General features: G+C 46.6%; 2 protein-coding genes across 4 annotated transcripts; one reads left to right on the top strand and one right to left on the bottom strand.

Moving 5' to 3' along the window:
• The first annotated feature begins 11 nt into the window (after positions 1–11).
• Positions 12–16,665, top strand: wdr59 (WD repeat domain 59). Of its 3 annotated transcripts, XM_080885459.1 has the most exons (27): positions 12–212; positions 890–939; positions 2,688–2,823; positions 2,952–3,037; positions 3,115–3,195; positions 3,516–3,553; positions 5,272–5,360; positions 5,453–5,569; positions 5,945–6,022; positions 6,614–6,770; positions 6,866–6,945; positions 7,025–7,154; positions 7,389–7,510; positions 7,626–7,790; positions 7,951–8,046; positions 8,676–8,780; positions 8,909–9,030; positions 9,538–9,691; positions 11,305–11,358; positions 13,511–13,644; positions 14,096–14,177; positions 14,445–14,557; positions 14,670–14,820; positions 15,077–15,158; positions 15,236–15,356; positions 15,437–15,579; positions 16,015–16,665. In XM_080885459.1, exons 1-27 carry the CDS (start codon positions 159–161, stop codon positions 16,248–16,250), a joined length of 2,976 nt encoding a protein of 991 aa, XP_080741585.1. In that variant the 5' UTR covers positions 12–158; the 3' UTR covers positions 16,251–16,665. The 3 variants fall into 3 exon arrangements, 2 of the variants coding, with proteins under 2 accessions (XP_080741585.1, XP_080741584.1); XM_080885458.1 differs by lacking the exon at positions 11,305–11,358 and having other exon boundaries at positions 116–212; XR_013972004.1 differs by lacking the exons at positions 11,305–11,358; positions 13,511–13,644; positions 15,077–15,158; ... (1 more) ...; positions 15,437–15,579; positions 16,015–16,665 and having other exon boundaries at positions 14,670–14,809.
• An 843-nt stretch (positions 16,666–17,508) lies between these two features.
• LOC308398236 (WD repeat-containing protein 88-like) lies at positions 17,509–24,289 on the bottom strand. The gene is made up of 11 exons (XM_080884765.1): positions 24,128–24,289; positions 22,863–22,973; positions 21,761–21,849; positions 20,891–20,954; positions 20,577–20,715; positions 20,370–20,499; positions 19,976–20,163; positions 19,395–19,477; positions 19,234–19,302; positions 18,020–18,118; positions 17,509–17,913 (listed from the first exon to the last, which is right to left on the bottom strand). The coding sequence occupies exons 1-11, from the start codon at positions 24,215–24,217 to the stop codon at positions 17,788–17,790; spliced, it is 1,188 nt and encodes a 395-aa protein (XP_080740891.1). The 5' UTR covers positions 24,218–24,289; the 3' UTR covers positions 17,509–17,787.
• Between the last annotated feature and the right edge of the window lie 355 nt (positions 24,290–24,644).

Raw genomic sequence — 24,644 nt, 5'->3', positions numbered from 1 at the left:
TGTATTATTTTAATCGATGTATTAATGTAACTCATATTTTATATACAGTAATTATATAGAACAGATCGCGGCTGTTATTGCGTGTTGTTCCCACTGTCCTGAACGTCACGTCACTTTAGCGTCACGTGGTGTTTGTTGACGGTAGGAGAGGGAGAAAGATGGCGGCTCGCTGGAGCAGTGAGAATGTTGTGGTGGAGTTTAGAGACGCCCAGGTGAGTTTTTCTTTCTTTCTTTCTTTCTTTTTATTTTTATATTTTTAATTTCATGTTTGTACGAAGCGCCTGCGCGCGCAGGTCAGGGAGCGTTCAAAGTCTCGTAAAAGAGAAAACTGCTCAGTCCAAGTTGAATCACCCGGACTTTTTTTTTTTTTGTTATTTATTTATTTATCTTATTTTATTTTATTTTTTTTAATCACCCGGACTTCTTCTTAGTGTTTGTTGTAGATCGATCCAGTTGAATGTTTTTAATCGATTAATCGATGGAGTTGTTTATGTGGCACCGAAGTTAATCAGTAATTCAGGTGCTTGAATAGTTGTTCTGGTCACTTTTAAAAGCGCAGACTCCAAACATTTTTGATAATTTTTGAATATCTGTATATGTAATAGTAAAATAAACAGAAACAAGTTGATAATAAATTATCATATCGGGTAATTTAATATCACCTGAAAGCTTCGTTGTGTCAGCAGCAAAGGTTACTTCGTCTTTAATCTCACGTTTAATTCAGGGAAAAGCACATCTGCTCTGAATGAGAGGAAATCTCTCTGAACTGAAGTTCGACGATTTTAATTCTGTTTGAATTTTGATTGTCACTAAAATAGGCACAGTGAAAATTACACGGCGTTAGCTAAAATTAAAAACTGTCACTGCTGCTTTTGTCTCGTGTTTTCAGGCCACCGCCATGTCCGTGGACTGCCTGGGCTCCCACGCTGTGCTGTCCGGGTAAGTTTGGGTCACCTGAACGCGCCACAGTCCTTTTTCTCAAACAACAAATAATGAAATGTGTTTAATGTCACATCAGAGGCTCGTAATTACTCATTAGTCAGTTAATTATTCAGTTTCAGAGCAGCTCTGTCCGCTGAGCTACAATAAATGTTTGCGAGAAGGAACATAAGTGTAGTAATAATACATTAATAATAAGTTAGTATCAGAATGACAGGATACTTAAATTATTAAAAAGTTAATAAAGATAAAAAAGTGAAAACGATCTATATTTATATAAAAAATCAACTTCATTATGATTTATGACATGAAAACATTTGAAATTTGCAGCTATGAAATTTTTTATGTCATTATTTAGAGTTTCAAGAAAGTCAAACTTTGGTTAAGAAAAGTCAAATATTAATTTAAAAAAATATTATTAATAAGAAGTTAACACTGAGACAAAGTCAGCTGTAATAAAATTTTAAATGATCTAAGATTAAGAGATACAAATGAGATACAGATATTGAGGTAATAATAATTAATATATTTTTTCTCATATTTACTTCAAATCAAATCACTTTTATTGTCACATCACATGTGCAGGTGCACGGGTACAGCACATGTGAGTGAAATTCTTGTGTGTGAGCTTCACAAGCAGGTGTGCAAAATACAATAACATAAAACAAGCAAAATATAAGAACGGCTAAATCTGAGAGTTATATGAATAAATATGTGTACAATATAAGAGTGTATGCACATTACTGAATGTGTATACTAAATATGTATATCTACGTGTGTGTGTGTGTGTATATACACATTTAAAAAATTAAATAGAATAAACAATAAAATAAAATATACAGAGGTTGGCAGTTGAATATGTGCAAAACAAGTGGCATTTATATACAGTGTGGAGTGCATAATGTTGAAGTTCCAGTAGTGAAGCTGAGGTGTCTATGACGTGTTCAGCAGTCTGATGGCCTGGTGGAAGAAGCTGTCTCTCAGTCTGCTGGTACGGGACCAGATGCTGCAGAACCTCCTTCCTGATGGAAGCAGTCTGAACAGTTTATGGCTGGGGTGACTGGAGTCCTTGATGATCCTCCCCGCTTTCCTCAGGCAGCGCTTCCTGTAGATGTCCTGGAGGGAGGGAAGCTCACCTCCAATTATCCGTTCAGAACACCGCAATACTCGCTGAGCTTTGCAGTTGTAGGCGGTGCTGTTGCCATACCAGGTGGTGATGCATCCAGTGAGGATGCTCTCAATGGCACAGTGATAGAAGGTCCTGAGGATGCGGGGGCTCATGCCGAATCTTTTCAGTCTCCTGAGGAAGAAGAGGCGCTGCTGCGCCTTCTTCACTGTTTTGTTTGTGTGTACTGACCACGTAAGATCCTCAGCCAGGTGTACGCCAAGGAACCGGAAGCTGCTCACTCTCCACAGCAGCGCCGTTGATGGTGATGGGGGTGTGTACTTCTCTGCACCTCCAGAAGTCCACTATCAACTCCTTTGTCTTTGCGACGTTGAGGGTGAGATGGTTGTCTCGACACCAGTGGGTCAGGGCGCTGACCTCCTCCCTGTAGGCCGTCTCACCACTGTAGTGTCGTCCGCAAACTTCACAATGATGTTGGAGTGGCTAGTGGCTTCATTTGTGTTGTTCCTGTTCTCCAGTGACAAATGCTTCATTTCTCCTGCAGCATATTTTTGTAATTTTTAATGATTGAAGATTTTAAATTCACACGATTTTACCTTCTGTCACCGTAATCGTGCCGCAGGCGTCGCTTCCTGTACCTGGTGAACCTGGAGTTGCCGTCTGAACCGTCGCGGAAAATCGGGCGACAGAGTAAGTGGGACGTGGGGACGGTCCAGTGGAACCCGCACAGATCAGACGCCCACGTCTTCGCCGCCTCTGTGAGTGAGACCTCCAGAATAATTCATCATAAAATCATCGCAACAGAAATAATGTCGTGTAGGTAAAGAAGGTGGAGGGTTTGTGTGTTTCCCAGTGTGTATTGAATGTGTGTGCGTGTTGTCCTCAGAGTAACCAGCGGGTGGATCTGTACTCGTGGAGGGACGGCTGCGGCGAAACGCACACCTCCCTGCAGGGGCACACCCGGGTCATCAGGTAACAGCAGATCAAATCAAACGCACCCATCAGCGGGTAAACGCGGTCCGGCCTCACTGATGTGTTCGTGTCCGCAGCGATCTGGACTGGTCCTGGTTTGAACCCGAGTTCCTGGTCACCAGCTCCGTGGACACCTACATCTACATCTGGGACACCAGGTCAGAGCAAAGGAAGACCTTCCAGTATCATGTTTATTATTTATTATTATCTGTCTAAGACAAAACATTCACACGTTCCCGCATTAACATGTAACCTGATATAACAAGTGTGCTTACGACGAGCTTCGCTGGTAAAATTATCTTTATCCTGATTCGTGGCCTGGACTACGAAGCTGGTTTAACAAACCCAGGATATCTCTGTTATCTGGCTTCTCTTAGCCTGACATCATCAGTTAGACTAAGAGGTCACAGGGAAGTGGTGATCGTCTGAAGAATCCCGACAATACTTCTGAGTGATTTTTGATTCTTTGACCCCACAGAGACACTCGGAAACCCACGCTGGCGCTGTCCGCGGTCGGTGAGTATTTAAAGGGCGGGACTGTTTCCTCCGTCAGTGTCCACATGACCTCACACAGCTGACACATTCAGTTTGAGTCTAACTGACCTCCTCACAGTCAGTCAGAGTTAGGCTGGTTTGTGTGCTATAAGGGGACGCGTCCACGAAAGCCTGATGTCCTGATGGAGTCGGGCTCAGGATTAAACGAGAGGGCAGAGCAGAGAGCGCGCACTTTACCGATGTAAACACCAAACAAGCTTTTTCTTTGCTCATTTATTCATTCATATGTTTTTCTCTTTACCGTCCTCACTGCCTCGCCAACACTTTCAGTTTTGCATCAGCGTAGCGTCTCAGCTTTATTGTCATTTATAAACGATTTCATGTCAACTTCTAAGGGGATCCTTGAAAAGTCTCCATTTAGATTTAGGCAAATGTGTTCAAGCTGGTAATTACTTCGTAATGTATATATCAGTTCCTAATAACTGCTAAAATTTAGAACCAGCGGGTCGAGGAAGTCACACCCAACAGTTTTACATGAAATGAAACCATAAATGATTTCAAACAGTAACAACGTCTGAAGTACTTTAGAGGTTTTACATTGTAATGATCAGTGTTGGTCAAGGTACTTGAAAAAAGTAATTAGTAACTAATTACTGATGACTTCTCCAAAAAAGTATTCTCATTACTTTACTGATTATTTTCAAAAGTAATTAGTTACTCAGTTACTTTTTAAAAACATGACACACATGAATATGTAATAAAGCGACAGACCTTTCAGCCCAATTCTACTGTTTCTCTTTATTCCAGCGCAGAAAATAAAATAATGTTTTGTGTTTACACTTCAAATAGATGCAAGTAAAACACAGCAGAAAGAAATAAAATCAAACATTCAGGACTTTTAATCCATTACAGGACAGGACTGAGTCCTGTCGATCTTAAATCTGTGGTCACCTGTTTAGCAGGAGTGGGGCGGGTGGAGGTTTGCCCTGGTGCAGGTGTGCCGTAGAGGTCGTGTCAGTGGGAGGATCCGGAGGTTTCTCTGTGAATTTCACATTCCCGTGGCAGCGAGCTCGCTGCTCGCTCAGAAGTTTTGGGATTTTCTTCGCTGTAAAAAGTTTTCTTCCCACGCAGAGTGAACAGCGGACACTAATGTTTTTGTCACTTTTTCTGGAATCAAACTCAAAGTAATGTGAGTACTTCCACGCTTTAAACGCTGCACAGTCGTACTCTCCCTGCACTCCATATTACCCGTTGTTGATCTGCACACGTCTGTTACCACGAACGTCGCACGCTCGGACGTCATCTTCATGGGACACTCGCAAACAAAATCACGGTTTAGTAGTGCAGCGTGCTTACAGGAAAGTAACACTGGTCCCTTACTTTACTCGTTACTTGAAAAAAGTAATCGTTATCACTGATCTCCGGCCTTTCATTGGTTATTATTGTCATGTGCTGATGCAGCTGTGAGCAGAGGCGGAGACTGAGTTTAATCCAATCAGAAATCACATTTTTACTACATTTGGTTTGTTTTGTTTCTCTCTTTCTTTTTTTGTCTTTTGGATAAACGACAGCAAACCTGAGACGTCCAGATGGCTGAGTGTCTTTGAATGCACCATAACTGCTCTTAAATGCAATATTATGTGGGAAAAAAAGCAACTGAATGTTAAAGTCAGCTGTAGTGATGGATGAACTTTGCTTGGTTAACTCTCTAATTACAAACTAGTTCTCCCTCCTGCCAGCTGGGGCGTCTCAGGTGAAGTGGAACAAGAAGAACCAGAACCTGCTGGCGTCCAGTCACGACGGTGACGTTCGGATCTGGGACAAAAGGGTGAGCGCTCCCGTCCTGACTCACTGGCTTCGGGCTGACGTGTGCACGTGAACGCACTCAATCGTCTCACGGTGCGTGTTTCCTCTGAGCAGAAGCCGAACACGGCGGCAGAATACGTGGCCGCTCACCTGTCCAAGATCCACGGCCTCGACTGGCATCCGGACAGCGAGTTCATCTTCGCCACGTCCAGCCAGGACAACTCAGTGAGGGTGAGAGCAGAGAAAACCCAGAGGCCACAAATAAGCATGCGAAACACTCGAGAAACAGCAGATTCACATCCTGTCGCACGCACGTCCCAGCTGGAAAAACAGAATTCAGAGCTGCGTCTGTCAGTGTGACCTCTACTCTACCTGAGCACTCAAAGCTCTCAGAGTATTGTGTTACTGAACAGGCTCACGAGGAAGAAAAAGCAAAACCAACCAGCTGATTCGCCTAAAACCAAAACAGAGGGATGAAAAAACACCACAGAAAGACCCAAATCACCAAAAAGAGACACAAAAGCACCGCAGACATGTTTAAATAATTCTTTAAATGCACACGAGCAGAAAAACATCTGAAAAATAAACTTTTCATGTTTTGTGCAGTTTTGGGATTACCGGCAGCCCAGGAAGTACCTGAACATCTTGTCGTGTCAGGTGCCGGTGTGGAAGGCCAGGTACACGGTGAGTGTCGGCCTCGTGTTTGTGCTTCTGTAGTGGGATAAAAAGGATGAAGCTTCAGGGTCTGACAGGTGAAGCAAACATGGAAGTGCCTTAACCCTGCATTCATGTTAATGGTCAGCAGGGGGCGCCACTCTGGTTCCAAAAATACTGCAGGCTGTGTAGAAGTGTGTGAGGGGAAAAACCCTCAGATCCTTTGATCTGTGTCCACTTTTATGATGACTTCATGGCCTCCATCACGGCCTCCACCCTCCTGCAGGGTGCTGCTCGTGGTGAAATGCACACAGACAGCTTATATTTCCTGGTTCGCCTGGGGTCACAGTTTCTGCTGCCTTAGCATCAGATCACAACAAATTGGGGGGCACGGCGCCTTCGCGTGCTGAGGAAATTTACATCACTCGGATCCAAGCGAACCTTTAGCACCCTGCTAACAAGCGCAGCGGCTCAGTAACTGCCCCGAGCGGGTTATAACCGTGGTCAAATCTGGATTTGTGCAGTTTGCTGTGCATCCTCCAGTCACATGCAGACTCGCTGGATTTGCGCTTGGTTATAAAACTGAGGAAAAAGCAGCTCAGTGTGTTTTTGCCTCGTCAGCCGTTCTCCAATGGTCTGGTCACGGTGATGGTTCCTCAGCTGAGGAGGGAGAACAGCCTTTTACTGTGGAGTACGCTCGACCTCAACAGCCCCGTCCACGCCTTCGTGGGACACGACGACGTGGTGCTGGAGTTCCAGTGGCGGCCGCAGAAAGAAGGTGAAACTCGCCGCAGAGATGGGGAAAAGCAGAGCGGAGGTTTGTGGCTGTTTTCTCTCCTCTTCAGTGACGCCCTGTCGCTGTTTCCCCTGCAGGCTCCAAGGACTACCAGCTGGTCACCTGGTCCAGAGATCAGACTCTGAGGATATGGAGGGTGGATCCTCAGCTGCAGAAGGTCAGCACGCGGCGTCACGGGGACGAGCTCACACAGAGACTTGATTGGCTGATATCTGTGCTGTTTTTTTGTTGTGTAGCTGTGTGTCAGTGACGTGCAGGAGGACCTGATGGACGCGATGTCCCTCACCGCGGAGTCGGAGAAGCCTCTGTCGTCTCAGGAGTCGGAGGGCCAGCAGAGCGGGGGCCCCGCCTCGGAGAGCCTGCAGGGTGAGACGACGAGCTGCCTTCACACGTTTCACTGACTGCACACTAACTGACGGCTAACACAGACGTCACTACCGTCTCAATGTGAAACTATATGAAAGCATGCGAAAAGAAGTGTTCCAGGAACGCGTGAGGCTGCAGCAGAGGATATTAGAAAACTCTGACTGTAAGCAGATGTAACATTGATCCAGGTCCAGTCTGAGTCTGACCTCTGACCTTTCTGTATGCATCTCTCAGATCAGGACGGGTCTCTGACTGCTGGAGGTCTTCAGGACTCGGCGGCAGGTTCGGGTCTCGCTCAGACTCTGCAGCAGGAGTTCTCTCTGGTCAACCTGCAGATTAGAAACGTCAACGTGGAGGTGAGCTGGTGCCTGATGGTAGTGAGGAAACGTTTCAAAGGAGGGCGAGCAGTCCTGAGCTCACTGATGGACGATCATTGAAATCAGACTGATTGGTGATGTTTGTTTTGTGTAGATGGACGCGTTGAACCACAGCTGCGTGGTGTCGGCTCATTTCGGGAGCCATCAGGTTCACCTGGTGGTAAAGTTTCCGGCTCAGTATCCAAACAACGCCGCGCCCACCTTCCAGTTTGTCTCCCCGACGACCATCCCCTCTGCCATGAAGACCAAGATCCAGAAGGTACCCGAACGCACCACGCTGTCAGTAAACCAGACCTGTGTATGCTGGAGGCTGCATGCAGCTCACGCTCTGATTTCTTCTGTATTTTTTAAATCAAACTGACTGTGATTGAAGCTGTAGTTCAGTGAGGTCTGTGTTTGAGGCGTCTCCCTGTGCTCAGATCCTCAGAGACACGTCTCTGCAGAAGGTGAAGAGGAACCAGAACTGCCTGGAGCCGTGCGTCCGACAGCTCGTGTCCTGCTTGGAGTCTGATATGGTGAGAATAACGTCACGTGTCTGTCCCTGAAGTCCTCCACCAGCAACACCAGAACCTTTAAACGGACCACACCTGGGGGCGCTGCTCCACTACCACCTGTCTCGCTCTCGCAGGTGTAGGCTCTGTTTTGTGGGGAAACTTTGTTTGCTGTATTCTGGTGAGGGTGGTGTGGTGGTTAGCACTGTTGCCTCACAGCAAGAAGGTCCTTAGTTTGACTCCGGGGTCTTCCTGTGTGGAGTTTGCATGCTCTCCCTGCGTGTGCGTGGGTTCTCTCCGGTACTCCGGCTTCCTCCCACCGTCCAAAGACTTGCAGTTAGTGGGGTTGGTTCATTGGTGAATTGATTGTAGGTGTGACTGTGATGTGAATGGTTGTCTGTCTCTGTGTTAGCCCTGCGTCAGGCTGGCGACCTGTCCGGGTTGTACCCGCCTCTCGCTCTACGGTAGCTGGGATATATCCCAGCTCCCCCTCGTGACCCCGAGAAGGATAAGGGATATTCTGTTGAATTTCATGTACAAATTATTTTTGTTTTTGTTTATCTTTTACATAAGTTTATGTTGGTATAGGAAAACAGTCATGTGACTGTAACAAAATCTCAGCCAATCACTGCTCTGTCTGTTTCCTGTCTCAGACGCAGGAGGACAGTCCGGCCTCCGGCCCCTTCGTCCTGTCCAACCCCGTCACTCCGTCCCTGCAGGCGTTTCCTCGAGTCACCAACACCTACGGCTCCTACCAGGTAACACCTGCACCAGGTAACCTACTCTGTGCAGGATAGTTTTCTTCTGTCCTCTCCATGTGACAGCTGAAGGGTCGTTTCTGCCTGACGCTCTCAAAGTGTCACAGGAGATTTCTGCTTCCTTCCAGGACGCCAACATCCCGTTCCCTCGGACATCCGGAGCTCGCTTTTGTGGCACCGGCTGTCTCGTTTACTTCACCCGACCGATAACCATGCACCGCTCTGCCCCGCCCACAGAGCCCACTCCCAGGTAAGATACCTCTTTTTTTTAACAATCATGTCAACATTTCTTTACATTTTTATAAACAAACATCAGATTTGTAGGAAACAGATGACGCAAAGTTTACAACTTATCTTGAAAATTCTTTGTGCAAAGTGGCGTCGGATCTCCTCCCGTGTCAGCGCCTGTTTTCATGGCGATGTGTTCATGTTTTGTTCTCATGATGGAGACAAACTTTAAAGTGTCCCTGCAGCTCTAATCCTGAAGGCTTTGAGCAGTGACTTTTGATTTTTAGCCGACATGGATGTGCTCAGTTTGGTTTTTATCCAGGTATTTATGACATATTAAAGAAAAGTGCATTAAATTAACATAATCCAAACATTTTCCTTTTAAATGGATGTTTTTTGTTTCGTTGTATCCGTCTGATAATGAAACATCCAAACATGTCTGTGGATGCGAGCTGTGGTTATAAACTGTTGTGGTTCTGTTTGATGGAGCTCGGATAAAGTACACGAACCTGCGTGTGTGTGTGTTCAGGTCCCTGTCGGCTCTGTCGGCCTATCACAGCGGGGTCCTGACTCCGATGAAGATGCGTTCAGAGTCTCAGAGCACTCTGCGGCTTTACAGCGGCAGCCCGACTCGCTCGGATAAAGACACCGTCTCCATCTCCTCCTTCTACTACAAAGAACGGGTGAGACCCTCTCTCTCACACACACACACACACACACACACACACACACACACACACACACACACACACACACACACACAGGTCCCTTTAGTTTAGCCTCTAGTTTTCCCGGGAGTCTCTCGGGGTCTCAGTCATAACACTGTGTTAAGATTCGTCCACTCTGAAAACGGTCTCAGCACCGTTAGTTTCACAGCTGTCGCTGCTTTGATGTGTTTACAGTGACCTCAGCTTTCCTCTGTCTGCAGGCTGATTACAGAAAACAGAACATGTGTTGTTTGTTGTGAGATAGAGGATTCTTTGCATTACAGAAATATCGTACCAGTCCTCTAATGTTGAGCCTTCTGGGTTGAGCTGGGCTTTTGTTCTGGCTGTGACACTCAAATCAAACACCGATTTATTTTTAAGGTTGCAGATAATCCAGAAAGGAGTTCCCTTTTAGATGAGCCCAGAATAAAGAGTGAGCCGACATGCATGGAAACAAATATCACATGACCGTTCCCGTACACTGGGCGTTGTTGTTTGTAGGCGGTTGGAACTTGACCTGCAGAGTTGAACTGTGCAGCAGCTTCTAGCGTTTGTGTCAGAGGACCTGTTAGACCTGTGGCTGCTTTAGCCTTTTATATGCACCACTTATAAAAGTGAAACTGTTCATCGTATAAAAGATGGAAACCGGTTGTTTGGTGAAGCCTGTTCTGGATGGCTCGAGCTGAGCGTTTGACGGAAGACGGGTGGATCTGAGTGACAACCCAAGAACACCGCACACTGATTGGGTAACAGCTTGTGATTGATCGCACCGTGCACACTGATTGGCTGACGGCTGTGTAATCCTCTCTCCTGATGAATAATTTATGTTTTACTCAGTATTACAGACAATAAGATCATCATCAGAGCACGGAGTCGAAGGCTGTTTCCTGTTGTCTGTATGGCTTTGAAGTCTTTTTGCATCCAGAGTAGCGCCCCCTGTTGGCCATTAAAATCAGAACAGTGGAAAGTAAGCTGGTGGCTATCAGCTGAACAGCCATAACATCTGCCTGGTGTTTTTAATTGTTTCTTTGTGTAAAAATGGCTGAAAAGCTACGTGAGCTAAAATAAACATACACATCCTTGGCGCTTGGGCCCAGCGGGGGGCCGCAGTGAACTGCTGGAAGCTCTGGCTAGCTTAGCGGCAGCTGTGTATCCGCGCTGAATTAACCGCTGGCAGTTAAAGCCTGTGTATTTGTTTTCTTCTTGGAAAAGGTCATGTGACGAATCAGGGCGTGACATCTGACAGGCTTCGATATGGAAGGGAACGCTGATGTTGTCATTTCTATAAGAATTAGTTTTTAAAACAATCTCTGCCTCAGTCACAGGCTGTTATAAAGTGCTGCCAAACAAACTCATGTGTAAGTGAGGTGTGAAGAAACACTCCTGAGTCTGGACCCTGACAGGAAGTAGAACCCTCGCCGCTCGCCCCTGTCGAGCTGAACGCTGCTGCTGTTTCCTGTCCCGTCCTCTCTGATCAGTTTCTGTTTGTTTTGTTTTTTTATTCCTGTGTTCCTGTTTCTCTCCGGCCAATCACCCGCTCCCCTTCCCCCATGCCGCTGTGGGCCACTCCTCCTCCTTACTATCCGAAGCTCCCAATCTCTGCCTCCCGCCGCTGGTCTGTCCAAACCCTCCACGATTGGCCGGTACTGAGCTCCTCCATCCGAGCACCCATCCCCGTTTCCTGATCTCCGCCTCCGTCCTCTCCTCTCCTCGCTCTGGGCTTTTCCTCAGCGTTCGGGGTTAACTTTGGTTTTTTTGCATGTCACTGATTGGCTGCAGCCGCCTCGACTAACACATCCTGATTCTGCTAATTTAATAACAATATTAAATTATGTGTTCTGGATTTAAGTGTGTCATGAGAAACTCTCAGGGCTGATTTACGCTCTGTGAAAAACTGCAAGTGTCACAATCTGAAGAAGTTTTAACTCAAAGGTTTGAAAAAAGTGTTTTGTACATTTTAAAAGTGCTAAAAAAACATGTCTGTCATAGTTAGTAAGTTTACAGCAGAGTGCTGTTCGTCTGTCAGCGAGGGTTTGATAAAGGCGGTGCAGAGGTGGAGCGCGGGTGAAGGAAGAATCCGTGAAACTGTGGCGTGGACGCAGACGTGTTTCTGGACACGGGCCTCAGCAGCGGCTCACAGAGGTAGAAGCTCTCGGGGCAAAGCTGATGTAAAGACGCTAACATCAGGATGGTGGCGTTTGAGCAGCTGGGGTTACTTTGCTGCACTTGGATTGGATGCTGCAGGGCTTTGGTGCTCGAAGAATTTAAGTTGTTTTGTTTTTCAAAATAAAAGACAGACTTCCTCTTGCTTCTTGTACCGAGCAGCAACTCCAAAGGTTCACAGCAAAGGCAACTTCCCTCAGGTAGTGTGGGATGAAAGCGCAGTGATTTTAGGTTAATTTGCAGCGTTAGCATGACCGATAATTCTGAGCACATAACTGAACTTAAATCATGTAACGGTGCTGCAATAACCCTGCTGCCCGACTTCCTGTCTGCTCATCAAAGTGTGAAGCTTTGAATGTTCACTAACATTTAACACGTCCAGGTAAGTCTCAGCGCAGAGCTGCAACTTATTATTGAAAATAACTTGGCCGCATAATCGTGTGTCACTAAACTGGAAGCTAACCGTGTTCACACTGCGAGCTGCCGAGGACGACGATCAAATGGAGATCAATCAATCAGCACTAATCGCCCTCTTATCAATAACAGAGTGAACACATAAACACACGCCACCTGCATCTCTGCGGATCTTTGCGGGAAGGCTCGGAAACTGCTGAGGTGAAGTTTATGACCCATGAAGAATGTTGTTGGGTTAATCCGGCCTGTCTTTGACCTTCCAGGTGAGATTTTTAATGTCAAGAGTTTCACTTCCTGGTTTAAGAGAGGAAAAAGGGCGCTGGCGTAGGTCACAGGTGACACAGGTGCTGAAAGATGAGTGCAGCGGCCCGAGTTCGATTCTGGTTTTCTGACTTTTTTAGAGGTCACCAAAAGATCTCCCGACAGTCTGGTGTGTAAGAATTCCCCTCTGAAGTCTCCTGTGGTCCAAAACAGTCAAAGGAGGACTCGAGTATCGCAGTATAACAAAGTGAGGACACTTCAGTTAGGAAGAATATAGGACTGTGAATCCGTTTGACCTGCTTTGGTTCAAATCACAGTGACCACAGGTGCACCGGCGAGACCACGATGAGACCGTCGCTCTCTCCTCACCGATTTCTCTTTACTTTAGCTTTTTACAACCATCCTCGTCACTGCTCGTAGCACGAGATGGTACCTGGTAGGATAGCACAGGTTTGCTGTGTCTCCCAGCAAAGAGTGTGGAGGAGCTACCTGGAGATGGGTCGCCTGGTGGAGAAGAGCTGCATGGGGCTGTAGGACCAGTATCTGTCAGACCTCATGATGGTCCCGTGCACGCTGATTTCCTCCTGGTGCCTGACCTCACGTGGCCAGAGATCCTCTGTGATGCCATGGACCGGCTCTCATGTTCCTCAGGCATAAATCCCACTGAGACCTTTGGTAGGCGTTGTGTATCGGTGCATCTGACACTGCCTAACAGCTACAGACAGGAGCTTATTGATGCCGTCATCCAGGTCTGGGAGGAGAGCTCCCTGGACAAAGTTACAAAAAGTACCCTTAAAAACAAACAATCACTTAATCTCAAAGCTCGGAGTCTTTGGTCAGTCAGCGTCTCGCAGTGTGAACAGGCTCTTGAAGAACACCGTCCTCCGGCCCACTTTTAATCAGGTGGTGCTCTGTTGTGTCCTCTCGGCTCGCTGTCTGTCTGTCTCTGTCTGTTAGAAATCCCGCCGCTTTAAGACGAAGCGAGAGGGGACGGACTACGGCAACCGTCCGATCAAACTGGCTGGAAAAGTCATCATCCAGGAGATCTCCTGCCTGCTGCCCGTCCACAAAACTCTGGGAGAGAACTACATGTGAGACACGAGGCTGTAAAACAAACACTCACCCACTCGAGTCACATCACAGCTGATTCACAGAAACTCATTTAAACAGATTTAGCCGAGCGTAAAGGCCAAAATAATCCTCTGGTTCCTCTGAAACAGGAGCATTTGATGCCTTTCAGTTGCTTATGAAAGAAAACTGTGTCTCTGACTTATTTCTGTTATTTTATTTATTGAAAAGGTCAGATTAACTAATCAACAATCAATCGAGAGAACAAGAGAAATGAGCCTTTGCAGGAAGGTTTGGATCGCCCGACTATCACACAGACAGTCAAAGCCAAAGCATAGACTGTATATAAAAGATGGATTTACCCCCCCTCACCAGAAGCCTTCACAACATCGAGATGACGGCTGTTGTGATGTAAAGAAATTCTTCACGTTCGTGTTTCGCGCTGATCGTTACAGGTTTATTTTCTCTCTTCAGCCTGAACATGAACGACATCCAGGAAACGTGTCAGAAGAACGCAGCAGCGGCGCTCGCTGTCGGACGCAGAGACGTGGCGAAGGTTGGTGCTTGCATCCTTTTTATTTTTAACTTGCATTTGAATCAGATTTTGAATGCTTTTGTTGATGCTACACAAGTAGAAACTATACAAAACGTGGAGCCAGGAAGGTTTTAGAGACGAGGTAACAAAATCACAGAACAGGGAAGCAAAGTGAGTTTAGTTAAAACTGAGTTTAGTTTGTGGCTGAAGTGTTCCCCACATAAAGAGAGCAGAAAGTACTGAACCAGAGGTGCTGTCCGCCTCTTCTAAACCCGCCTCTCTGTGCAGGTTTGGGCTCTGGCGTCTGCAGCAACCAATCAGGACCTGAGCCCAGACTCTGACCCGGACATGGAGACTCCTTGGGCCAGACACCCATTCGGACGCCACCTGCTGGAGACTCTGTGAGTTACTGAGAGCAAAGCTGAGGCTCCTGATCGCCACGCCTGTGCCGCGTTGAGCTCTCGGTTTGGGTGACGGAGCAGCTGATTCACATGTTGATTCTCTGTGTTTCAGCCTGGATCACTACAGTCAGATAAGTGACGTTCAGACTCTGGCCATGCTGTGCAGCGTGTTCAAAGCTCAGGCTCCGCCTCCAGACTCTTACGCACTATTCGGGCACCATACGTCACGGGCCTCCGCGTTCCCCCCGCACCACGCTCGTTATGTGAGTCAGATTAAAGGCTGCTTATTGACAGAAATGGAAACAGCTGAGCTGAGGTACCATGATGTTTGGGAAATCCTGTTTAGAAGAATTGATTTTAGCTTTAGTTTTGGATGAGAGTTTATTTTTTAAATAAAAACTTTAAGCGCCCACTCGGCTCTTTGACTTCCACACCAGCTGACTCCACAGGGTTTGTTTAGGTCATTACAGTAAAATCAGCTACAGGAAGTGATGTAATGTGTGTGTTTGGCTATCTCAGCCCAGCTACACGTCCAGCTCCGTCACCTCGGGCTCCTGCTCCAGCACCTCTGACTCCATCACCACGACCACCTGGAACCCAGGTGAGGCTCCTCAGCTCCTCACACACGCCGCCTCTGGGAATGTTTGGATTCATCTCCTGTTTTTGTTTAACTTCCAGGTCGAGACTCTGAGCACGCCAACCCGTGGGGCGAATCCTCTCCCGACGACTACCGCTATGTCAACCAGGGCTACACAGACCCGCGAGAACGCGAGCGAGAGCAGCACGTGATGAACAAGAGGTGACATAGCTCCGCCTCCAGCTGCGCCTAATCATATCTGCCCAGCTGTCAGTCTGATGTCACTTCCTCTCCCTGTGCAGGCTTCTGGACCCGGCCAACACACTGCAGTTTGACGACTTTAAGAAGTGCTACGGTGAAATCTTGTACCGCTGGGGTCTGCGAGACAAGAGAGCCGAAGTGCTCAAGTTCGCCTCCTGCCCACCCGAACCTCACAAAGGCATCGGTGCGTCTTCTGGGGAAGAAGTCGCTGATGTGTTAGAACAATGAAATAACACGCGTGACTAGACTAACTTACACTGCAGCGACCTCACCTGCACCTCTGATTCACTTGTGCACTATCCAGCATGTCTCTGTTATCCAGCTTCAGTTACCCTAACATCATCATTCAAGCTAAGGAGTCACACGAAGAGTAAACCCAGGGTTTATCTAGCTACACACAGGAAAGAGGCGGGGTTTGCAGCATCTGACCAATCAGAAACGTGTTCAGGTTTCTTTCTATAAAGGAAAACTGTAATGTTAGAAGAATGTGAAGAGAGTAAACAAAGAATAGAGGCACAGCTAAGTATTTAAAGCTCTGAGGAAGACAAACCTCACACAGGTGAAGACGCTCTGTGTCCGCAGGTGTTGCTGACGCTCTTCTTCTGTCGTCTCTCTGCAGAGTTTGGCGTGTACTGCTGTCACTGCCGCAGTCAGGCTCGTGGGACGCAGTGCGCTGTCTGCAAGCGCCTCACCTTCCAGTGCGCCATTTGTCACGTCGCCGTCCGCGGCTCCTCCAACTTCTGCCTGAGCTGCGGCCACGGAGGACACACCAGTCACATGATGGACTGGTTTCGGCGGCAGGACGAGTGTCCGGCCGGCTGCGGCTGCCACTGTCTGCTACAGAGCACCTTCTGACGCGGCGCGGACGCTCCAAGTGATGGGGTCGCCATGTTTAAAACCTCCTCTGTGATCACATGATGGGAGATCAGCAGCTGCTCTGCTGGAGGCGACATCAGTCCGTCCGACACTTCGCTCCAGAGCGAGATCTCAGCATCGAATCCAGTCCAGGAGAGATGGCAAAGATGATTTATTAGCACAAGTGAAAAAACACGGACGTTTTTCTGTCTGTCAAAGCTGCAAAAGTTTGTACGTGGAAAAAAGTGCAAAGAAAACAGACTCATCGAACGCAGATTATGAAACACACGACTCGACTAAAATCGCATTTTTGTGGCAAATCAAGTCACTGATGTGACCTCACCTTTGGTGCTTTGTAACACAGCGGAGTCGCCGCGCTCAGAAGCGAATGATGCGGCGAAGACTCGCAGCAGCTCACTGCAGACGCCGTCGCAGACTCTGACGGATTTCTGTAGAAAATTAAAGACTGAATAGTTTCAAATGTTATAAAGTATGTTTGTGCATGAAATCTGAATCAGTTGTGCTTTTCTCCAGCGTCCAGTTTAAAACAGACGTCGCAATACAAAGGTCACTGTTCACATAACAGCCTGTAGAGTGTGTGTGTGTGTGTGTGTGTGTGTGTGTGTGTGTGTGTGTGTGTGTGTGTGTGTGTGTGTGTGTGTGTGTGTGTGTGTGTGTGTGTGTGTGTAACTAAAGCTCGATGACATCATCAACCACTACGCTTAACCTTTATCTAAAAAAGCTACAAGTTACTGAAATCCAAAGATGCATTTCAGGCGTCACTTCAGCTGAGTTCAACACACCCAGATGTTTGGTGGCTAATCTACGCATCACATCACTTCCACTTTCCCATGCTGTCAGCTGATTGTGACATCACTGGTCTGGTCCAATCATCTTTCAGGCCAATCAACCTTTACACGTACTTTAAATCTCAGTGCACATCTGCCATTTCACTTGCAGATGCCTTTGTGCAACCCACCTCCATTCAAGCATCTTCATCTCCACCACCGGCGTCCCTGCACTAATCCCGATCCCGCCGGGATTCAATGCCATCAGAGACAAATATCTCAAAATGAATTCTGTACTTCAATAAATCATATTCGCTTCCTTCCTTGGACCTCTCTTTATTGATATGCTGTGTAACCACCTACGTGGGTCAGCTGGACACATCCTGGAGAGCTTACACAGGTGGGCAACTTCGAATCACCACACGCATGTCTTTAGTCTGGGAAGGACCCACAGACACAGCAGAACATATGAAGTCCATCCAGAAACACCTCAGACTGGATTCATGAGCTTGGCAGCGTGGGTGGAGGTGGAGGTGATGTAAAGCTTATATGAGCCACCAAACACCTGGGAAGCAGACAGATGTGTGACTCCAGACTCAAAGAACTTACACATTTATTTATACAGCAGCATTATCAGAACCAGGATTACAGAGTTTCATACTCGGAATCATTTTAACATCAGATTCGATTTTCGGTTTAAAAACTAGACCTTGCAAAACTTAGTACAACATTTCCTCCTGCGCAGGAAGTCATGTAAGCAGTGGCGGCTGCGGTCGGTATCTGGGTGGCGATTTGAGGCGACAGAAGACGCACTGCGTGAGCAGCTCTGAGGTCAGCAGTCTGGACACTGGGAATGGCTTTCCACACTCTTCACACTGCAAACACACACAGTGTCGTCATCACAGACCACCAGCAGCTGTGGGGAGTCTAAAACATTTAAATCAGAGAAAAAAGGACACAGGATCCATGAACGACTCAGACCTTGAGGATGTGAATTCCCGCTCCCTCCGCGTTCCTCTTCTTCATGACCTCTGGGATTTCTTCCATGTTCTCTATGTCCCACAGCCGAACAGTCCCGTCCTGCAGAGACAGACGCGGTGAAATTGTTGTCGTCGTCTAACAGAGTTTCAAATTCAACCTTCAATATTTAAAAATGATATGTGCCCCAAAAACACCTTCATCTTCATCAGGAAATGAAGCAACAAACTGAGTGGAGAGCATCCTCTGATCCTGACAGAGGGTTGAATTGCACTGAACTTCACAGCCATGAGCTGCAGTCACGAGGCTTCAAATGTGACTCTGTTATATAATTACTGACACTGAAGGAATCACAGCTTGAAGATGGTCCTGGAGTCCAAATGCAGGTGAACGAGAGATCTTTCCATCAGTCCCACATGGTGATGTGACCCTGCAGCTAGTTTTCTTCATTGTGGCAGATAGGAAGGAACTTTGACTCCACCCGTCCTGGGCCCATGATGCTGCTTACAGCTGACCAGCTCAGAATACAAAACAAACACACCCTTTGGTGTCTTCACCCACTTCTTGCTCTGACGTCTTTCTGTGAAATGTGCCGGCATCAGAAAGTTTCTGCATGACCTGTGTTGTTCTCAGATGACGCGCTTTGGTCTGTCTCTGCTAAATATCCGCGTGGACGTCAAACTCTGCTCTGATTGGGCTGCCAAAATACATGAAACCTTCAGCACGTTCCAGCTGTTCATCACTATTAGTCAGACCTGTGTGGCGTTATGTTGATTTGCTGCCTTTTCTTAGTACTGATGTTGAGACCATCAGCCTTGGCATCCTGGCTACGTCTGTTTGTCCTGTACCTGGTTACAGGATGTCTTAGGTGAGATGCAGGAGACTAAACACTGTTTGCTTTCCAAATTTCCATAAAATGATTTTTAACATTTCTCTGGTGCATTATCAGAAAACAGATTAAACATCCAGGGTACCAATGATATTGTAACATCCAGACCCTGCAATAAAACAGAGAAACCCCCCTGTGAACAAGCACTTTGGTGACAGTGGGAAGGAAAAACTACATTTTCACAGGAAGAAACCTCCAGCAGACCCAGGCTCAGAGATGGTGAGCACGGTGAGGGTGAGGGGAGAAAGACAGGACAAAAAAAGAAAGAAAGAAAAGCTCAAGGAGCAAAAACTTCTGGCCGGGACTGTGAGGGAAAATACTTGTGAACCTTGGAGGAAGAAGCCACCAACTTCCCGTCAGCACTCACTGACACATCTGTCACCCAATCACTGTGGCCCTGATGGGGGAAAAAGCAAAATCAGGAGTTAAGTGTCTAAAAGAACACGACCAGAAACATCAGGATGTCTTCACACAGCCGAGTTTAATCACCTTCAGCACGAGAGTCTGAGAGAGAGACGACAAATCCCAGAGAGCAACAGTCCTGTCGTAGGAGGCGGACACCAGGAGGTTCGCTGAGGAAACACAACAGGAAGTGATTTTATTAGGCAAACATTATGAGGAAGAACTGAGCATGTTCCAGTACCTGCAGAAAAACACATCAGCTCATCAGTGAGCAGTGCTTGCTTTCTAAACATAGTAAACAGCATGACGGACTCTAAGGTGCTGACATTTCTTACAAATCTTAAGCTGTGCAACCACCAGAGGTCTAAACCACCTGACCTCTGATCCTTTAGAGGTCTGCTTCTTAATGAGGGCAGAAAACATGCTTACAGCACACGACACGATGAGCTTTGTTCATTTTCATTATTAGCTAACATCCTAATGCATAAATAATTAAATAGTTAAAAATACACATTAAAAGAACTCTTTTGTCCATACGTGGATTTAGAAAGTGTTCATCGAATCAAACTCCGCCTCTTGCTCGTAGTTCAGCACAAATGTTACTGGAGAATCTGAGGACGTCAGCTGAGGACACCTGAACAGGAATGTGCCTTGCTCAGAGGTCTCACCGTCAGCAGCGGCGAGGCAGCAGGCACTCACGCTGCCTGCGTGGCCTCCCTGCAGCGGCGTCCCGCCGTGAGATCGGAACCCCCCCGCCTGCAGGTCCCACAGCTTCAGCGTCTTGTCCCACGACGCCGTGCACAGGAAGTGCCCGTTGCTGGTGAAGCAGCAGGCTGAGACGACGTTTCCATGGTTACTGATTGCGAGAATGTAAACAAGAACAAGTGCACAGGGGGCTGCTCTGAGGGTCTGAAAATTGTCATCAAACTTTTGTGAATCTGATAAATATCTGAGACTTCAGAGTGTTTTGGATGAATCATTTTGTACCGTCTCACACTGAAGACAAAAGCCACACAGCGGGAGAGGAGCTCAGAGCATCTACAGGTCACTGAAATGCTTCACCTGTCGATGGACACGGTGGTTTTCTGCGCCCGCAGGTCCCACAGTTTGACGCTGCGGTCTGCAGAGACGGTGGCCACTCGCTGGCTCTGAGGGTCGAACCGACATCGAGTGATGCAGGAGCGGTGAAGATCTGATCAAAGCAAACACACGCTCACTGACGCTCACAGGAGTATTATTGCCGACCGGGCAACATGTGACCTGTCCTACCGCTGACGTGGTGCAACATCTGTCCGCTGGCGGCGTCGCAGACGGAAACGCCATTCTGAGGATTTACAGCACAAACGACCAGCCGGCCGTCGGACGAGGAGCTGCAGGAGGTCAGCAGGCCGAGCTGCCTCGATTTCCACTGCGACAAAGATCATAAAAATGAGTCAAACTCAGAAAAGCAAAAAGACCAAATTTATTCCATGTGTGTGAAAGAGCAGAAACACGTGCTCTGAACCCAGCGCAGAGAAATGTGTGCAGCCAATCACAGGAAGGTTGCTGGTTTGAAACTCCAGGAGCGTGACGGCAGACGTTACCAGAGTGAGTCCGGTCTCCAGGTCCCAGGCCACCATCTTCTTATCCCAGGACACTGTGACCATCCTGACACACACAGAGCAAACGTTTCATTCACAGCTGCACTCAGGCTACTACATGGACGTTTCTGCATTGTTGTTTTTTGTGAACTCTGTTTTTTTCATGTTTTTTTCATCAGCGTGAGAGATTACATGAAGCCTTACGGGTCCATGGACGATGAATAAGTCATCGATTAATTCACAAAGATGTTTTTTCCTCAAAGAAATGAAGAAAAACTTTTCCTAACAACAATCTTTTCCTGGTGCTCTGCTTGGTGGCGTGCTGTTCCAGCAGGTCCATAGTTGACTGGGTTTTTATTTTATTTGAACAACTTTATCATCAGATAAAGGTGCAAAAATTGCTACTTTTTGTTTTACAAATCTCAGAAAGTCAACTTTTACAAGTCTACTTGACTTTACAGTATTGGTAACAGCGACTCTTCACCAGCTGGTGGAGCTTACAGTTCCAGTGACAGTGACGGGGAGCTCACGGGAACTCATTTTTCCAAATATTCAGACATTGCAGTAATCGACTACAAGGCCAGCTGCACAAATAACTGAAAAAATGTTTTAATGTTGACCTGTACACCGCCACCTTCTAACGCTACTTCTGTAAATGTTGGCAGAAGTTCATCTCACCCTTTCTTTTACACCAAATCACTTCTGCCTCACTTGAAAAGACCCGACAGCTCAGCTTTGACCAAGACAAAAGGAATACAGGTGGAAAGATTTTGGCTTCCAGGGCATAATGTTTGCAAAATTCAAAAGAGAAATCATCTGCTCTCAGCTGCAGGATCATAACCTAGCTGAATTTAAAGCTAATGTGGAACCCACCTGTTGCTGTTTGGGATCAGAGCACACTCAGTGATGGCTTTACTGTGAACTCCATCAAACGTCCTCAGAGGCTGACAGCTCCCCACATCCTACACAGGTCAGAGGTCAACCAGGAAGAGTGAATATGGAACAACCTTCTGATGATTTATTCCTAAACTTTCTGTGGAATGAATTCATCAGAAAACTGATCTACAGAGAGGCTGTTCAGTCAAACACAGATTCTGAGATTCTACAGACTGATGTGGACACACAAAAACACAAATACGAGGCTTTTCTCTCAGGGTTTGCAGAAGAGCATCTCTCAGCACACAACCTTGAAGAAGATGGGTTAAAGTAGCAGACCACACGGGGAGCCACGCCTGTCCGCTAAGAACAAGAAGCTGAAGCTACAGTTTACACATGCTCACCAAAATAAGACGATAAAAAAAACTGGAACTGTCTGATCTTCTGTATTTCTAGTTGGGACATTGAGACGGTGGGATTGATCCATCCTGCCTTGTGTCCTGATTTCAGGCTGCTGGTAGCTTAAGAGTGTAGAGTTACGTTCACTTTGGCACACTTTGGTGTCAACTTAGCAACATTTAAACATCATTTAAACTCCACAGCATACCCGAGTGTTGTTGCTGACTATTTCCATGCCTATTTGACCACAGTGTACCATCTTCTGATGGCTCCTTCCAGCCACAAAGCTCAAATCGTCTCACACTGGTTTCTTGAACATGACGATGAGTTAACTGTACTCCAACAGCCTCCACAGAACTTTGGGGATGTGGTGGAACAGGAGATTCAAAGTACAAAGTATCTCCTGGTCGCAGCAGATGGCCGCCCCTCCCTGAGCCTGGTTCTGTCGGAGGTTTCTTCCTGTTAAAAGGAAGTTTTTCTTTCCCACTGTCACCAAAGTGCTTGCTCATAGGGGGTCATATGATTGTTGGCTAGGATCTATCTTACAATATAAAGTGCCTTGAGGCGACTGTTGTTGTGATTTGGCGCTGTGTAAATAAAACTGAATTGAACTGACATTAGAAACTCGAGTGTAAACCAACCCTAAAATCAAAACAGGCACATCAACTCATAAAAACTGCCGACCATGACAGCAGCTTACCCAGAGGACAGCGGTGCAGTCTGAGGAGCAGCTCAGGATGCAGCGATTGTCGCAGCAGACTCGAGCTGTGGTCACAGCATCGTTGTGAGCTTGCAACACCTTCACTGGGACCTGCAGACACAGATTATACAGCAAACTAGCAGAAGACCATTGAGGAGAAAGACAGAAGACTGACATCTACTGTACAAAGAACATCCATGCAGTGGTTGCCCAGTATAATTATGGACCAGCTTCGGATAGCAATATATTTTGGGCTATTGGAGCTCAAATTCTAAGCTTTGGTTTTAAATGAATGCTTGTTTTGCAATAGCTGAGAGAACAGGAGAAAGTGGGATCTTACCGCACATAGAACCCAGACAGAGAAATAGAGGTAAGATTTGGTGCTGCGGATAAAAATATAGAGTTGATGATGTGCATTTCCCTACTTTAAAATGAGGGCGGAATGGCTTAAAGCCAGTTTGCATGTTTGGCCCTCCCCTCTGACTCACTCAATGACCCGTGGCTGCCCTACCACCTAAAAGCCTTTTAGGTTGGGGTTTCTGGGTCTTACTGTCCCGTGAAGGTCTTTCTTATGTCCCCAGATGATTTTTAAGGGAAACTTTCCTAACCAGCTTAGAGGCATCAATGTCAAACATGAAATAAAGGCAGGCTAGTGCAAGATAAGCCATTTTACCTGGTTTTGCAATACACATGCAACTCTGCCCATCAGTGTCACTTTTACAAATAGTTTTCAGACTCATCTTACAACATTAATCTGCGTATAACAGTCCACACTGACAGCACAGATTTTTAAAAATGATTTACAGATCCTTTATTATGACGCTCACGCTGGTGAATCCTAATTTTGAAACGTTCATTTGGTTGATCCAGTGGCGCCTTGAGGCCGTTCACTAATCTGCCCATGTTTCTATGAGCTCTTCTTATGTTTTGTAAATGAAATCTTAAGCTCGATAAAACGTCAATACATCAAAGATAAAAGTAGCGACCTCAGTATTGCACTGTACTTAGACTCTAGGAATTGTAATAGTGCTTTACTATTACCTGAACTTCATAATAACTGTTACAGAATTACTGGAAGTTACAGAATAAATATGCCTGCTCCATCTCAGTCAGACTGTCGGGATCAGACGCTCTAAAATAACTTTGTTCTCGTGAAGCGCTTCAGACCAAGAGACAGGATGCAGGATTCTAACTTTGCACAAACCTCACATGCAAGTGAACGCATCACGCTAACGTTAGCCACCGAGCTAACCGTTTCGGTTTACCTGAGACTCCCAGCTCCACGCTCCTCTCTCCTCTTCTCCGCCTTCTGAAGGCTCCTCCGCTGACAAAGGGTCGATGTTCCTTGACGCCATTTTTCGGTACAAATAAAACTTGTCGTTTAGCCAAAAGCCACATTAGCTGATGACAGTTACCGTGGCAACAGCCTCACAAGCGAAATTTGGTGCATTCGGGGGCGGTGGGAGATAAGATAATTAGTTGATAATTCGATTTTTGATGGAAACGGAAACAAGCAAAATGCGCACGCACTTTGACAGTTAATGATAATTATACTACTGTTTAACACCGCGTGTTTCAGTTTGAGTTAATCTAATTATGGTTCTGTGAAATAACACTCAGTGATTTTCAGAGTTCAGTCAGACTGATGTCAGAGTTATGTCCGTGATCACCACTGTATGAAAGCTTTAGTCACATTTAAGGGCAATATCACCAAAATACAGTAAAAGATCTCCTTGAATGTTTCAGATAAAATGGAAAATAGACTCATGCAGTAAATATTCT

The sequence above is a fragment of the Rhamphochromis sp. 'chilingali' genome (assembly GCF_963969265.1).
Source record: "Rhamphochromis sp. 'chilingali' genome assembly, chromosome: 6".
Classification (NCBI taxonomy): domain Eukaryota; kingdom Metazoa; phylum Chordata; class Actinopteri; order Cichliformes; family Cichlidae; genus Rhamphochromis; species Rhamphochromis sp. 'chilingali'.
The sequence above is the reverse complement of the archived record's forward strand: the minus strand, read 5'-3'. Positions and strand labels throughout refer to the sequence as shown.

Excerpts from the sequence above, each read along its gene's own strand:
- LOC308398236 (XM_080884765.1), bottom strand. The coding sequence starts at position 24,217 with ATGGCGTCAAGGAACATCGACCCTTTGTCAGCGGAGGAGCCTTCAGAA. Across the intron at positions 18,119-19,233 it reads TGGTGGCTTCTTCCTCCAAG|GACGGGACTGTTCGGCTGTG; the intron begins GTTCACAAGTAT and ends CTGTCTCTGCAG. Across the intron at positions 17,914-18,019 it reads CGGGAATTCACATCCTCAAG|TGTGAAGAGTGTGGAAAGCC; the intron begins GTCTGAGTCGTT and ends GTGTGTTTGCAG.
- wdr59 (XM_080885459.1), top strand. The coding sequence starts at position 159 with ATGGCGGCTCGCTGGAGCAGTGAGAATGTTGTGGTGGAGTTTAGAGAC. Across the intron at positions 11,359-13,510 it reads AAACCCTCCACGATTGGCCG|AAATCCCGCCGCTTTAAGAC; the intron begins GTACTGAGCTCC and ends TCTGTCTGTTAG. Across the intron at positions 13,645-14,095 it reads ACTCTGGGAGAGAACTACAT|CCTGAACATGAACGACATCC; the intron begins GTGAGACACGAG and ends TTCTCTCTTCAG.